General features: G+C 39.9%; 2 protein-coding genes across 7 annotated transcripts in view; both read right to left on the bottom strand.

Annotated features, from left to right (window-relative positions):
* Window positions 1–1,355: 1,355 nt before the first annotated feature.
* On the bottom strand, window positions 1,356–3,911 carry LOC122076561 (protein CHROMATIN REMODELING 4-like). The gene is made up of 2 exons (XM_042641925.1): window positions 3,757–3,911; window positions 1,356–3,607 (listed from the first exon to the last, which is right to left on the bottom strand). Exon 2 carries the CDS (start codon window positions 3,524–3,526, stop codon window positions 1,523–1,525), a length of 2,004 nt encoding a protein of 667 aa, XP_042497859.1. The 5' UTR covers window positions 3,527–3,607; window positions 3,757–3,911; the 3' UTR covers window positions 1,356–1,522.
* Window positions 3,912–4,522: 611 nt separating this feature from the next.
* LOC122076559 (protein CHROMATIN REMODELING 4-like) overlaps window positions 4,523–17,177 on the bottom strand; it is an 81,971-nt gene continuing 69,316 nt past the window's right edge. For all 6 annotated transcript variants that reach the window (XM_042641919.1, XM_042641921.1, XM_042641922.1 and 3 more), the window contains 2 exons: window positions 9,270–9,384; window positions 4,523–4,596 (listed from right to left, as the gene is read on the bottom strand). In XM_042641919.1, the coding sequence (XP_042497853.1) occupies window positions 9,364–9,384 (21 nt within the window). In that variant the 3' untranslated portion in view covers window positions 4,523–4,596; window positions 9,270–9,363. The remainder of the gene's footprint in view (window positions 4,597–9,269; window positions 9,385–17,177) is intronic.

Raw genomic sequence — 17,177 nt, 5'->3', positions numbered from 1 at the left:
GAAGGAAGAGGGGAAAAAAAACATTTACATCTTCATGGCTGAATATAGTATATGAATTGGGTCCAGAATCCAGATTCAGGTCACTGAGGACTTGGGTTTTTTTATTGTTTTTTTTGGTTAGGAGGGGACTTAAGGTATTGATGGCTGGATAAGAACATTCCTTTGACTAATGGGCAATGGGCAATTTAAAAAAAATATTTCTTGAGCAGTGTTCCTGGACAATTTAGAAATATGTCTTGAACAGAGTAACCACTAGCTTGTTGAGGGGTATTTTTGTAAATACAAAATTAATATAATTCATGAGAATTTACCAAAACACCTTTGACAGGTAACGTTACCTCACTGGGAATACATATTTTGTTAAGCTTTCTTGGTTCTCACTCTGCATTTGCACCAGAAACGGAAGCCTGGAAGTGGGGGCAGAGAGTCTAAGGCTTCTCCTAGAAGAAAATATTTCGAATACCTACGTAGCCAAATATACACACCAATGGTGAAAGAAAACGTAATCCAATTTCTCCTCACCCATGGTGAGAGGAGAGAATCACTTCAGCCATGGAATATGATCATGTTATTGAAATGGGGAAGGATATGTTTTACCTCAATAAGGGTGGTAGTTAATGGTGAGCCAAGATTCTATCCAATCATTGCGTCACATCACCATCGGTATAGGCAATCTTAATCCTAAAATGCCACGTCACATCGCCATCAGTATAGGCAATCTTAATCCTAAAAAGCCAAATAGTCCAAAGCATAGTTTGTAAGAACAAAATGGACATGAAAGCCAACCATTAGTTTTCAAATATTATGGGGTTTAACCAGAAAACCAGCAACCCTTTTGATACCGATTCCAGTTCAATCCTGGAATGATTGGGTGGTTGGGTTTGGTTTATTAAGCCGTGCTCCTAAACCTGTTGGTTCAACCATTTGCTCTGGAAGAAGCATTGACTAGTCAATAATTCAAAGGACTTCGACCAATAAAGTCTAGTGGTCAGCACACCGAATGGTCTGACCAGGGTATCCTACTTATTTAACCTTCAACCTTGCCTTACATGAGCACAGATCATACCAGAAAGATATGCACAGTCAAATCAGACGTTAAGATTGAACACAAAGGTGTGAACTGTGTGTTTGAATGTGAGAGTTCAGTGTACCACCTCTTTCTTACATTCATTGCGCATCCTTAATAAAGTTGCACACTGCATTCTGAGAACAAACAGAAGCACCAAGAAAAGAGTAACAAGAAAGTCAGATGACTATTACCACCAAAATTTGGAGCTCTCGCTTTGGAATTTCTTCTCAAGAAATAACAAAACCTGCTTCTAATGGACATGGGCTGAGAGACCAAAGATCGAGGATGAAATGCAAAATGAGATGGAAAACTATATATTTATATTTCTTTTTCTTACAGATGCTTTACACAGGAGATATCGTCATCCTAATTGATCCTATTGACACTACTCAACAAATCTTACAAAGAATAATCATTACCGAAATGCTCTACAAGGTATAGAGGGAAAAACAGCTATGGTTCGTGTTCACTCCCATGTTTATCTGACACAGTTTCCTCAGACGATATTTCCTCAAATTCACGCCGATCAATGTTACAATGATCCGAGTGAGTCTTGCTTGAGTCCCCGCTTTCAGTTCGGTCAGTTTTATCCTTGGGCACCTGATCCAAAGTAGGGAATAACAAGCTCCGCACTGCCTTTGGATTTTCATGTGCACCTTCCAATTTGGAGATTCCACCCTCACCAACATCCTCAGGAACCTTTGGCAAAGGCATCTCACTCCTGAGGAAGGTGGATCTCTCCATTCCTGTAACTGGTGCTAACTGTGGGCCTGGTGCCACACAAGATGCTACCAAGTGAAGCACTTCAGGAGAGGGGGATAAATCTGTACCAATTTTCTTGCGTTGTTTTTTACTGAATGATGACGATGGAACATTCATCAGATTTAAATTTGACGGCAGCAAGTTGAGATCAGATTGACGACCATCAAATCCTGATTTGCCAGGCATTGACTGTGGCAGCAAAGGCATTGGCAATGGTGGCCCCAAAGGAATGGACCTTGAAGCAACATTGTCAACAAGCATGCTGCTTTGAAAGTTCTTGCTGGATTCAGCAATGTCAGCTGTCATCCTCTTGACATTACGCAACCTACGCTTCTCCTTCTTAAGACTCCTCCTAGGATCCCTTGGCAGGGAAGGGGGTGGACCTGGGACAGTAAATGGCGGAATAGTCTTCTTCTCTTCAGCATAAAGTAAGCGTACCGAATGAGCTATTGCTGAAACAGTTGGAGGCAGATCAGGTTCTCGTGGCCTTGAAGGAATGCTGACAGCTTCACGCAACCAATGAGGAAGCTTGCTCATCATAGAACTAGTTCCAGCTTTGTCATCCATGGCAGCAGAACAGCTAAAACTAAGCCGCTTATTAGGATCAGGCAGCACCCTGGGACTAGTGGATTCACCACCGTGCATGCTATTAAGAGAATCCCTCAACAAAAGTGATCGATCCAAAAGGCTTGGCAATTTGGAATATTTATTTGCTCCCTGTTCATCCTCATTTTGCTTAAACTCAAAGCTGCTTGAGTAATTTGAAGCAAGAGAGCTTAAGCTACTGTTTGCAAAAGAATTGACCATATACGGATGCTCCAAATGAAAGTTGGAAAAAGTTCCAGGCCTATCAGAAGGCCCGGCAGGACAATCTCCACTGAAATTTGGCCAAGATTTATCAGATTTCCAAGTTGGGATAGCTGCATTAGCGTCATTTGGAATACCAAATTGTTCAGATTGATCAACATGTGGCAGGGTAGATGTTAGATCCCCATAACCCAATTGCATATCCGTCAGATGAGTTCGAAATTTAGGAGCCATACACTGGTCTGTCCCAAGACTAGAAGGCTTACTTCCATGCAATGCTCGTATCATCATTCCATCAGAGATGCCAGTGAATGACAGATTTTTGGAGGCTTTGCCTGCTTTTGACAATGCCAATGATGTTCCATCAAAGATCTTGAGTTGTTCCTCCTCCCACTTCACTGACAAATCTTCAGATGTTCTGAATTTGGAGAACTTAAGCTTTGGATCTCTGAGCATGGCATCCCAGTTACCCCGACCATGCTGACGAACACCGATCCAGAGAGCATCAAGTTCATCTTCAGACCAAGCATCTATCTTTAATCTCTTTTTGAACAAGTTATTTGATCCAGATCCTGTCCTTGTCATTATGTTATCTAGTACCTTCTTATGCTTCTCTGGTAAAGAGGAATACAAGGACTGCACCTGACCCATCCCTGAGGTGGGAGGCACCTCTCTTACCAGGGGATTATACTTTGGTTCCTCTGGTGGTCTCAAATTTGGCAACAATGGCATTGCGGGGAGATCTTGCAATGAGTCATTTAGAACTTCATTTCTCGTGACCAGAGACAAGCTAGGTAAGAAGTCAGGATGGTATCTTGGCACATTCTTAGCTCGATGTGAAAATTGTGGCAAATGGTTCTCATTATCAGCCAAGCTTTGCAGTGCCATCTTTTCTTGAAAGGCAGAGAAAGAAGAATCTGAAATACCAACAGGATCAGGGCATCTTCCTCGTGTGGTTGCTAGAGGACACTGCAAAATAGCCACCAAAGTAGGGAGGGGGGAATTCATAATCTTGGCTAAGATAAAGCTGAGACATCAAAAATTGGATATGTGAAGCAGTCTTTAGCTGAGAATGAAAGAAAACCATAACACCAAATAATGCTGAAGACAGCACATACCAGATTAAATGGAAAGTAATCTGGGATGCTACCCTTGGCTCGACATTGCAAGACATCTGAGAGTGAATCTGACAGTGAACATGCATCTGCAATACTCTCTCGGCTTTTTATGTCTGTGTTAATTGATTTTCCAGCACCAGGGGCTAGATGAAAAGGAAATTCTAAAAACCCAATCCTAAACTGCTTTGGCCACAGTTTGATCTTGGAAGGGTATAGGGTTGAAAATTCCTATGTATTGAATCTTGTTGACTAGCATTTGGAGCACAAAGTCCCAGAACTGGTAACAGGTTGCTGGTAGGCCCTGAATTACTGTATCTTGTGCTCTGGAACTGGGGGCCATGGAGAAAAACATCAGATGCAAAAGGCCCAGGGGAGCTAACAGAAAGGTCCAGACCGCTCAAGACACTTCTGTGACCAGGTTTTGAGGGTCTCCCCAGCCTCAGAGTTGAGTCGCTCTTGTTTTTTGATGGTTCTGATGGCTGATCAAGTTTTTTATTCGCCAATTCAATTGCTAAAGCCTGTTCTCTGACAGGATCAACTGGTTTCTCCCCTTCCTTGGCATCAGTGTCCGGGAATGGAGGAAGTGACTCGGGCCCAAACTGTCCCTCAATATGATGAGATCTATCAGTCATATTTCTCTGTGCAAGCCTTTCTTTTTGTCTAGCACGGAGCTTGGCACTGTTCAAAGATAGAACTTTCTGTAAATATGGGATCTTAACATGAAGGAAGCATAGTCAATACCAAGTAAGAGAGATTAGAGACTTACAACTTTGCTTTTAGAGCTCGACCAGCAGGAGTATATTCAGGTTCTGGCTCCTGCTCCTCCTTTTGATTATCATTCTGATTTGACATATTACGATTAAAGCCAACAAGTATGCATAATCAATATCAAAAACAAGTATTTCTAATACGTGACTGTTTAGGTCAAGAGAATTAAGCTTCAAAACGAAAAATAATGTTGTGATCATGTAAACACGTCAAACTTCAATGGCATAAGCAATTTAGGAATCTAATGAAGAGAAGAAAAGAAGATACTGTGCTTTAAGGAAATTGGAGCAGCAAACACAGTGTGGATCACAATTCAGTAAAGCAACCCTGCCTCTGATTGTATGCCTCGCATTTGAATACACTTAATTTGGCTTGTCAACAGATCCAGACAGTATGGCTTACTTAGTCTGATTGAATGATATTGAGAAAAGTTAATGTTGTTCCCATGGAAAAGATATTGAAGTGGAGGACCAATTACATGAGTAAGATGGGGATGGAAACAAGGTTGGCAGAATCTTGTTGCACCATTTTATTTTATATATGATTATTTATGCTGTTTACACACAAGTATCTATATCTTTGCTTACCATTTCAACCTGGGTTGGCTTTGGTCTTCAACATCTCTCATTTTCTTATCAGAAAAAAAAAAAGGGTAAACTTCACTCCCCTCCCCTGAACTATGGCGAAATATCAATTGGACCCACCACCTTTGCGAAAATACCATTACCCTCCCCTACAAGAAAAAGATGTTATCTAACAGCCCCAACCGTTAGTTTTGGCTGTTAAGTCAAGTTAATTTTTTTCATAATCCCCAAAATACCCCCTATTTGTCTAATACCTAACCTACTCTCATCTTAAATGAAAACCCCTTTCTTTCCCTCTTTCTCCCTTTCCCTCTACAACTCTATCTAAGAACCCAACTCAAACACCTGATTCTCCTCCTCAGACGACCGAACATCAAACACATCTGTTCTTCTTCTACAATGCTGTTCTTCTTGTTCCTCCACTGCTCAAACTCGCTACAGGTTTCAACAGGCGATGGCAAGGGATTCCTCCTCCCAAGATCATCACTCCCCCTATGAATTCCTCCTCCCAAGATCATCACCTTCCCTATGAGGATTCCTCAAAGAAACCCCTAATCTTCTAAACTTTTCCAAGCTGTCTTTCATCTCTCTATTCTCTTTCTGCAAAACCTCAACTTCTCTACTCATCCACAAACACACACTTTTCAGCATCTTCAAATCCCCAACATCACTGCAGCTGCTGCTCTTGGGCTTCACTTCCTGCTCCTCATCAACCCTCTCAATCCCAATCTTATCAACTGTCAAAAATGGCAATTTCTTCCCACCAAAATCAGAAGGAAAATTCACACCCCACCTGAATCTGACCACAGCGCGTTTGGTCACCGGCAACACCGTCTTTGCCATCACTGCAACTCCAGACAACAAGCAGCCACGAGATTCACTAAAATCCCTCCAAACCAACGGCCCTTCAGGGCCGCCAGCCTGCCATTGATCTGGGTTCCACTGTTCTCCTTAGAATGATCATTGTCGTTGGAGGTAGAAGTAGAGGCAGAAAGGGCCGTTTTCTTGAGAGAGAAATCGCCGAATTGGGGCTTGAATTGGACGCAGAAAGTAGGTTAGGATTTCCCAGGAGATTGAAATGTGTAGACATGATGAGAGGGGAGTTATAGGGAGAGCCAAAGAGGCCGACACCAGACTTTAGGGAGAGAGAGAATTAGTTGTTTGTGGTGGCATTGGGATTGTAGGACAGCTTCAGAGACGGACCAGAGGCTGAGCTGGTGCAGAGGCTCAAGCTGAGGTCTATTGGGTCTCGGGCGGATATGGCGGAGGTGAAGGGTAGACCGAAGATCTTTGCACGGAGAAGTGGGTTCTTGTGCTGCTACTCGTCTCGTATCTTCACTGATGCCTTCATCTCTCTCTCTCCTCTCTCTCTGCAACTTCAAATGGAATTAGAAGAGTAGGACTGGTGTTGAGGAAATTTCTCTTCCCATCAGTCAAAATATTAATCAAAAAAACAGAAATAATAAAATTTAGATTCGAATTTGACATTCGGGATTTATTAGTTTATAAAAAAAAAAAGATTAGACAAAAAATTCTGATCTTACTCCCCTCCCCTAAACTAATTTGTTTTTTCAGAGAAAGGAGGAAAGGGAGAAAGAGGGAAAGGGGTATTTTAGGGATTTCAAAAAAAATTAATTTGACTTAACAGTCAATTCTAACGGTTGGGGTTGTTAGATAGCATCTTTTTCTTGTAGGGGAGGGGAGTGATATTTTCGCAAAGGTGGTGGGTCCAGTTGATATTTCGCCTTAGTTCAGGGGAGGAGAGTGAAGTTTACCCAAAAAAAAAAAAACCTCCCATTTGCATCATTTAGCTCCTCACCAGCAATTTGTCACATTAAATGTTCTTCACTACACCTGTCCACGAATATCAAGTGATTCTCTCATCTTTTCAATTAGTGGCACAGGTACAGCCCTAGCTCCCTTGAATAGCATGCATAGTTGTCACGGCGCCTAGGCAGTCAAGGGGGGAAAATTAAGGCGACACCAGAAAGAAGCCAAGGTGTTGCCTAGGCAACTAAGGCGCCAATCCTTGCTGGTGTCACCTAGGCGACCAAGGCACCAATCCAGACAAAACTTCCTAGAGGCCTAGGGTCGCCTTGACAACCATGAGAGCATTTCTAATTTTATAACTCCTAGTCTTTCCATTCAAACATATCAACATCATCATTGCAGCCATAATCAACAAATCTTTATCACCAAACATTCAGCTCTGTTCTCCACTATTTCACCTAGAAGCTCAAACTGTTAGGGAAGGGCAGCGTAAATATACAACACACTCCCCTACACATGCAGGCCAAGATCCCATGGTCCTTGCACATGAAGCTCACGTGACATTTCTTTCGTGTGGCATTGATGGAAAAGAAATGTTGGGAAAACTCTTCCGATGCACTTCTCATAGTCGAACACTCGACCTCCCTACTCTGATACCATGTTCTCTACTGTTTCACCTAAAAGCTCAAACTATTAGGGTAGGGCAGCAAAAATGTATACATTAACAAACTCCTTACATCATTGGTGTCATAGCTGACTAGTAGTCTTGTAAAATTGCATTTTCATTGTAATGATATGAAGTGGCCACATTACACTCCTAAAGTTCCTCTCAACTATGTATAAAATTAAAAGAAAGGAAAATTTAATAAGATGGCTATAAAAAACCAGCAATATTCTCAGAAGTCCAAATGTCACAGATAAAGAAACAAATAAATTGAAGTCAATTTAATTAAGTGGGACTAGAGCATGAGATAAACTTCCAATGACCCTCGGTTAAATTGGTATTTTGATTTAGATGAGATTTAGTGGTCTTAAGCTGGCTGTTTAGTCCCACATGAAGTGAGATAGAATTAAATCGTAAGTACTCAAGTACTCTCCCTCAATGTTCTGAGACCAAGCCTGCCCAGCACCCTTCAAAATAGGCAGATCAACCCTTCAAACCCAATTTTACTTGCACTCATTGCTTGGTCAATGAACTGTTTGACCTGGATAGTTGAATCATCAACCTGGCCCTTGCACTGCTGGACCCCGGAATTTTAAGTAAATATTATACAAGTATCTTAGCAATTTTTTTTTTTGGGGGGATGAATAAATAAATTCATTACCAATGAGAAAAGAAAATACAAGGGATAAGAGGGGTGGGGGAGAAGTGGCAAATGCAAAAGCCCACAAGAAAGCACTCAACGAATCAGGGAAGTATCCATCAGCAGCTCAGCAGCACAAAGAGACACTAAAGGTGTGGGTGGGGGGGGGGAGATAATAGAAGTGGGGAGACCCCAGGACACAACAGTGAGGTGAGAAAGGCAGCCAAGTTTGGAGCTAACTTCAATGTATATGGCTTTCCAACTCTTATCGAAGGAACGAGAATTGGAAGCCCATCTACTAAGATTGCGCTCCATTTAGATATATAATGCTATTAGCATAAATTGAACCTTTAACACATTCGAACTTCGAAGCACCACCAACCAGGCAACCACAAGGCCACCATCTCAGTTGTCATATTAAGTTACATTTATCTACATCGTTTAAACCAGTAAAGCTTTAAAAGCTATATTTGCTTGACCTCTTTGACCCAAAACCCTCAATGATCAATGGCAGGCTGGGCTTCAGGATAATATTTCCGAGAAAACATATCACAGAATTTAGGCTCTACAGATAACAATCATACTAAGAAGCAGATAATAGACCATACAAAAATAAAGAGGCTAAAACTTAGTAGCTTTAAAGATATATCAGAAAAATATCACTATACAGCCCTCCATTAGGGGAACAGCTCAAAGAGCTAGCCCAACATAGGAAGTAGGACATCTAAAAATTGGATATCATTTCCAAAACAAAGTTTGGGATGCATCACCCCTTGTTTTGCCAACTGCTCAGCAACCTCGTTAGCACTTTTTGGCATGCATAAAAATACAACGTGCATTGGAGAAATTATGTGCCGAACATGGCATATAAGCTTCACATAATGCCAAGGTGCATTTAAACATGAATAACTATGTTCCAACATGTACAGTAAAACATACAATAAGAATTAATGGACTTTTTTGTTATTTAGAAAATATAAGGAGTTTTTCTGATGCAATAAAACTTCCAACTTATGTAAGTAGCCAAAAACTTGTAAAAATATCATAGAGCCATTCAGTTCTGAAAGTAAGTTCTAACAAACAGTACCTCACTCGGGGTTTTACTAGGATGCAAAGCAAAAGCTTCAGTATAAGAAACGGCTTTCCTTAAGCGCTTTCCCCTACCAAGAGCTGCTTCCTCCTCACTTTGATATTTTTCCCACCTTCAAAACCAATAAAAATATAGATGAATCAAAACTCCTCATTTGTGTTATATAAGTACTGTCAATATGGTTTAATAAGAGGCATATCACAGTATATTTCCCTTTCTTCATATATTCATGATTAATTTTTCATTTATTACTCGCTTCTCACGCCTTCTTAAGGGAGCCACTATAACAGCCACCAAAGGCATGTCATGTATTCATAGAACTAGTAAACATACAATTGCCAGCTATTACAGAACTTGGCTACTGAAGTCAAATTCCTAGTGATTAATCATGCATTTGGATGTAGAAGAAGATTGCAATCAACATTATGAGTGATAGTAGTTATGCTGATTGAAAAAAAAAATACTGGGTTTGATCTAGAATCTTGAATGTTTGAGAGAGAGTATGGTTAGCATCCATATCTAAACATAAAGGATGTAGAAGTTACAGAAATAATCAGGAGGAAAAACATAATAATAATAAGATGATGATGAACAAAATAGTCAAACCTAGGGCTCCTAAGCTACCATATTTCAAATTTCTGAGTGATCAAACTTTCAAATTGAACATAGTTCTCCAAAGCAATAGCAAAGATACCCATTCACCACAATGACAACCAAAGAATTAAGTATCAATATGTATCAGTATTGGAAGGGACCTAAATAATACAGTAACGGTAAAAAGAAAAAAGCAGCCTTGGTCGATATGACCCAAGATGGTTAAATACCGGCTTGAGACAGTTTGAGACTGTCAAGCCATCACATACAATAAAAAACTCAGCCTTATCCCAATTTAATAAGGTCAGCTACATGGATCAAAGCAAGGACAAAATAGGAAAAATAAAAAGGAAAGGAAAGCAACATAACAACAGAAAATAAGTAGAAACTCAGCTAAATGGGGTCCGCTACATGGATCTTTGCCCTTCTATTGCTCTATTCGAGGTCATACTTGGGACAAGACCTAAACTATGCATGTCTTTCCTCACTACTTCTCCGATGGTCATTTTAGGCCTGCCCCTAGCTCCCTTAGTTCCTTAAATCTGAGTCAGATCACTCCTCACTGGTGCATCCCCAGGCCTCTGTTGAACATGGCCATAACGCCTCAATCGACCTTCTCAGAGCTTCTCATGGATCGAGGCAACTCCCAAATCAACTCTAAAATGTTCATTCCTTACTTTATCCTTCTTAGTTTTGCCGCACATCCATCTCAACGTCGTCTTCTCTGCTACACATAGCTTATATACATGACGACCAAAGTTCAACAATATTCTGCTTCAAAACAGTTTTCAATCCTTCTACTTCCAAGGATCAGTTTCCAAGATCTATAAATAAGAAGCATCAACAAATGGATAGCTTTTGTTTATGTTACAATTATATAGGTAGCATTCTTTTGAGACTATTTCCTATTTAATAAGGAATTATTAGCAACTCTATTCATCCTGTTTTCTTTTAGCAGCAACCTTCATACTTTAATCGTTAAGTCCTTCTGTTTATTTTTGAGTTGGGGACATATTTCTTCTCAACAACATCTACAATTTGGCAAATCGAAACTTCTAAGTACAATCACAACTATAAAGTTCTCAGATGGAGGTACTATTTCATTAAATGAGTACTTTCTCTAAGGTATTATTCATTAAATTTGGAATTTGGATTTTCCAGTGAGCTTCCACAAAAATATCGAACAACAGTTACAATTATATCTTAATACCACGGAAAACATCACAAAAAGAAAGTGTGCTGGTAAAGCAACTGCTGACCTCACACGCAAAAGTCGGTCCCATTCACTTTCTTCAGTAACGCCAACTGGAGTTTCCTCTTTCTGTTCAGAACCTTGAGTGCAGACATCACCACTCACAGCAGAAGGGAATTCAGGTCCTATTTGCTCTTCAGTTGCCTCATCATTCCATTCCACTGACTGATTTCACAGAAGATGGGGAATGCATTCAAATTTTAAAATACCAGAGAATGAATGTTGGATTTGGTTGTAAGTCCATTTAGTTATTAAACTTAAACAAGTAACAGACAGGACTTCCACACAGACATTGCAGCCAAAGTAAGATCACATATAGACTTAGTTATTATTTTCACAGTTATGGAAACACCAAAACAGTCTTTCCTGCAGGTACCAAATACAACAGAACAATCGTAGACATTAGAATGCAGCATTTTCATTTGTATTATAATATGATTATAGTTGCTCAATGTCAAGAGCTTTTCTTTTTTTTTGTGGGTGGGGGGGGGGGGGCTAGGTGGGGGATTCAACATTGTCAAGGGAATTTGTTTCACTATTTTTTTCTTTCTGATAATTAGGGATTCATTTCACTGTTTTGGGGTGGCTATTGCCTTTACTTGCTTAAAAAAAAAACCTTCTTTATCAGCTCATAGACCACACAAAAATCTAGAAAGGCCAACTAACTACACAAATTTCTAGGCCAGTAGGATACAATAAATAATTTAAGATTCTGAAGTTCACCATTTTTGCTTGGGGCCTCAGATTTCTGTCACAACTAAAATAAAAATCCTCCCATTAGCTGTCATTTGATAAGGCCACTCAAGTAACTAGCAAGTGAGAACATGATGACAGGAAATCAACAATATACCACTGTATAGATAGCATGGGAGCTTAAGATGAAGAACTTTCTTTTTCCCCTGTGGAGTTTTTCATTAAATAGAATTAGTGCGTTTGAGTTCGAGTTCTTAAAATATCTCACATTTTATGAGTATATTTCTTTTTATAGCTTTAAATTCTCAGTGTGTCATTTCTTTCTATTTTTTAAATAGGCAGTAAGATGACTGTCACAGAAAGGATAAGAGGAAGTACAGGTAGAATATGATAGTAATATAGTATGGCTCTACAAAAAGACTGGGTATGGAACTATGCCAATCAACTGGGAATTATGACCAGCCACTGAGAGCCCAGAGGTAATCTTCTGTTGCTTTTTCCAGCTCATTACATCTCTATCAATAACCACACAATCACATCGGTCCAATTCCAAATTTATCCTTGAAGATCTGATTGTTGTTTTACTTCCAAATATCTCTAGTGGCACATTTGAGATAAGATTCAACATGCCACTCGGTAACTATCATTTTTTATCAGGGGAAAGGAACCATTCATGTCACACATGCCCACGGAGCGCTCTTCTAGTGATGGCTTCTGCTGAAAACTCCATCTCTTCCTCCTCCTCAATCAAGATCGGAATGCAACAATATCTTAGCTCTCACTTTCTCTTTCCAGCATCGTCAGAATTTTTTTTTAAATCCTTTTGGTTTTCCATAAAAAATTCTTAGTTCATTAAAAAACATATATAGACAGCTAGCTCAACCTCTTGCAAAGCATTTTTCCACCACAACTTAATCATGTCTAGGAATCTATTAACTCAGTTGCTTAATCTCCAATCTTATGATTAGGAACTTGGAATGTTTACGTACCTGCTTTCTTCTTTGAAACCATAACATAAATCACCCTTCCAAATATCTGACAGCAGAGAGCTTCTGTCACAATGTCAGGAATTGCGAAGACCCAGCAAGTTACAAGTAAATAATCCACATTTTTAAGCAGGGGACAGTCACAATGTCAGGAATCGCGAAGACCCAGCAAGTTACAAGTAAATAATCCACATTTTTAAGCAGGGGACAGATCTCCTCCCCTACTAGAAGCCCAGCTCCAGGTTTGTCCATAGCACCCTGCTTTCAGATCCCTCAACTCTACGATGTAGGTGGTTGTCTCTTGTCTAGGGTAATTGTTTTGTTCAGTTCCCTCAACTGTGTTTCTATTTTGTAAACCTTCTATTTTGAAGACTTGACTGAGCCTATTTAACGGCTCTTGAAGATTTCTTCATGGCTGAGAGATTCAGATGAGGGGTGGGAACCATGGGAAGCCTAAACTATGAGAGGGTGAGAGGCCTAATCCTGTCTATCTTCTTCTTTCTCCTTCTCCTCCTTCCATCGATTCTCTTTTCTTTCTTTAATTTCCTGGGTAGATTAAGCATCTCCTGGATTCTATACTAAGGCCGAATGCAAGTTCTTTTACAACCTGTTTTGACTGCTGTGAACTGAGGCTCCGGAGTCCTGACAAGGCTTGCAGCAGCTTTATTTGAAGAGTTTCTGGGTTATCTTCACAACTACTTTGAAACTTCTATATAAAATCTGCAAAAAGATAGTAAAACCCAAGCTCTCTATTCTAAAAATGTAAAATACATGTTTTACTACCCTAGATTTCACACATAAATGTGCTCATCATCGCACCTCTCCACTTCATTCATCCAACTTTAATTCTCTGTGAAACATCGTCCTCTATATCACCTTCTTTACTTAAAATTGACCCCAAATATCTAAAACAGTCACTTTGCAATATCTCTCTTTCCTCAATTTTCACATCATTATCTATCATGGTGTGACTAAAAATTATACCTCATATACTCCGTCTTCGTGTCACTAATCTTAAAGCCTCTTGCTTCCAAGATTGATCTCTATAGCTCCAACTTATCATTAATCATTGCTTTTGTCCCATCTACTATAACAATATCATCGGCGAAGAGCATACACCATAGGACCGTGTCTTGAATGCTCTTAGTTAGCTCATCCATGATCAACATAAGAAGATATGGACTTAGGGATGATCCCTGATGTAACCCAATTGTAATTGGGAATTCCTTGCCCTGACCTCCCATAGATCTCACACTTGTCACTTGATGCAGATTAATAACCAAAATAGGCTTATTTTATTAGGAATAAGCCTAGGGTTGGGTTGTATATGTGTTGGGCCTTTAGTCCATGTGGTTTGGAGTGTATTGGGCCACTTTTATGGGTCTAAAAGAGGGGCTCTAAGATTGAGTGTGGGATTACTGGTTAGTTTCTTTCATTAGTTTCCCTTTTAGTTGGGCTTTGATGGGGTTAGTTTCTAATTTCAGTACCTAGTTAGTTTCTAATTTCAGTATTTCTTATTTCCTAGTTTCTATTTTTAATTTTTGTAACTAGAGGGCTTGCTTTTATTTAGTTTCCTATTATTTGTAAACCCCCCCCCCATCCTTATTATAAATAAAGGAGAGGGCTCCCATTAAGCCTCCAACGATTTTATGAATGAATTAATGCTTTTGCATTTTTCTCCCTGTGAGTGTGCTTTGTGTGTGATCAAAGTGATGGACTGGTGTTTGATCCGATGACTCTTTGTGGCGTGAAGTCCAAGAGGTTCATTCAAGTGATTTCTCTCATCTCTTCTAAAAGTATTCAAGGTTAATTACAAAGTCTATTACTGCCCTATGGTTCCAGGTATTGATCTGATCTTATTTTTACTTTCTGGTTTTAAGAAACCCAGATTATCTCCTACGGCCCCTATACTGATTTGAGGATCCAGACATCCGATGGCCTTGTTGTTTGGGTCGAATGTTGGCCTTGTTGAATGAGTGGGTCGACCTTAGTTTGGGAGTAATCTGACCAGGGGTTTGGCTGCTAGGTGAAATCTCCCTATTCTGGCCGATTGTAATTTCTGCCCAGATTTGAAAATCGATTTCTGTTGAGTGTTGCTGATTGGTTGCTGATATTATTCCTCATTAATTTGGACTCTTAGTTGCTGATCTCAGCCCTTAATGTGCTATTTATTATTCAGCTACTGAATTGTTGAACATTGACATCGATGGCTTGCTGGACTATCATATAGTATTCTGATTTTTCTGTTATGTGGGCTGGTTCTGGTAGTTCTTTGATTAAAAGTTCATGCAGTTGAGACTTGGTTAGAACCCTATCCTAGTCTACATTACCACCACTCCCGCATACATATCTTTAATTACATCAAGATATTTACTCGACACCCTTCTCTTCATTAGAACATGCCGATTAAGTCTCCAAGGACTCTGTCGTAGGCTTTTTCCAGGTCAATAAAGACCAAATGGAGATCTGTTTTGCTGTCTCTATATTTTTCCATGAGCCTCCTCAATAAATAGATAGCTTACGTCGTGGATCTACCTGACATAAAGCCAAATTGGTTCACCGAGATATAGGTCTCTCTTCTCAGACGGATTTCAATAACCTTCTCTCGAAGTTTCATTGTATGACTCATTAGCTTTATGCTTCTATAGTTATTGCAGCATTGGATATCACCTTCATTTTTGTGGATCGGAACTACCTCTATTCATCTGGTATCTTCCTTGTGTCCATAATCTTATTAAACAAATTAGTTAACCAATGTTCCCCACAAACTCCTATGGTCTTCCACACTTCAATTGGAATCTCATCTGGGCCTAGTGTCTTGTCTGTTTTCAGCTTTCTTAAAGCTTCTTTAACTTTTCCCACACTAACATTTCGTACATATCTATGTCATGAGGTATCTTGTGGAACATGGAAATTGTTTAACTCATTTCTACTTGAACTATCCCCATTTGGTAGGTAACAAATATATTTATCCTATCTCTTCACAATGTCCTCCTCCCTTACCACCACTCTTCCGTCCTCACCTTTGATACAGCTCACTTGGTCGAAATCTCTACTCTTTTTGTTTCTCATCTTAGCTATGATTAGTACATAATATTATTCCTTGCTCACAACCCAATCCCACTAAAATATTTTCAAATGAGATCAAACTCTAGCAGGATCATGAAACATAATATTATTCCCCCTTTTGGAGAAAGTGTGCATGAAACTCAACCAGACTCAGTTGAAGATTTAATCGAACTAGTTTGGTTTGGTACATGAGATGGCCAGGATAAAGCTTTGTTGTAGGTATGTGAACTTACTAAATTAAAGGCTCCCCTTAATGGGTCAGTACACCTAGTGATCGTAGGGAATATTAAGATAACAACTGGCCATGTGGCAGTACATGGGTGGGCCCACTTGATAAAAGACCTTGCACATATCTCATTGGTGCAATTTCAGCCCCAAATAAGTACAGGCAATGGCTCAAAGCCTTAATGTTTGTCCAGAAGTTTCAAAGAATTATGACATTGCCACAAAAAGGGAAATGGATATAATATTACCAAATGGCATCTTTCTAATCTTAAGCCACTTCCTCTTCTCACTTTTGGGCTACACTCTATTAGTGAGATAGCTGTGGGGTCCTCAGTCACATGGACCTAGCCCTGCCATATGGCAGATGGTCATCTCTTTAACAGTCACTGGCATAAAGACTATTAAGAAAATATTTCCAAAAACATAACCAAAAAAAAAGGAGCACAGATAGAATAGAAGACAAACAGGACTTTACAGAAAAGGAGGTAGGACTGAGCTGAAAATATAAAATGGCGTACCGAGTGCACAAGGCTCCCTCCACTGCGGGTCCTAGGGAGAATCATAATGCATACAGCCTTACCCCCCGCTGCGCGGAGAGGCTGTTTCCCAACTCAACCCTGTGACCAGTAGGTAGCAATGGAGCAACCTTACCATTGCGTCAGGGCCCACCCTCTAAAAGAGCTGACAATAAGAAGCAACTAAACGGGTGCTCACATGGCAATTGCCACAAGAATGAGAGAATGGCTCATCAGTAAACAAATTTACATGGATGACGTGTTAATAGCTTAATTCATCCCCCCCCCCCCAAATAAAAGAAAGGTGTTAATATTTGATGGCATAGATGTTTTCCATGTATGTCTCAAATAACTAGTAATTCAACTTCAGAGGTTTTGCAGCATCAGTCAGACAAGCTGGGGTAGCTGGCTGTGAGAACTCCATCACTCTACAATTAGATTAACACTTCAGGAAAGGCTCAAAATAACTTACCCGTGAAAGCACTTGTGAAAAAAGAAATAAAAAAATATGGGCAACCAGACAACTACAGATCTCATTCTTCTCCCAAATAAATAACCAGTTTGTTACAGA

The sequence above is a fragment of the Macadamia integrifolia genome, chromosome 4, assembly GCF_013358625.1.
Source record: "Macadamia integrifolia cultivar HAES 741 chromosome 4, SCU_Mint_v3, whole genome shotgun sequence".
NCBI lineage: Eukaryota > Viridiplantae > Streptophyta > Magnoliopsida > Proteales > Proteaceae > Macadamia > Macadamia integrifolia.
This window is presented reverse-complemented; position numbering and strand designations above follow the sequence as displayed.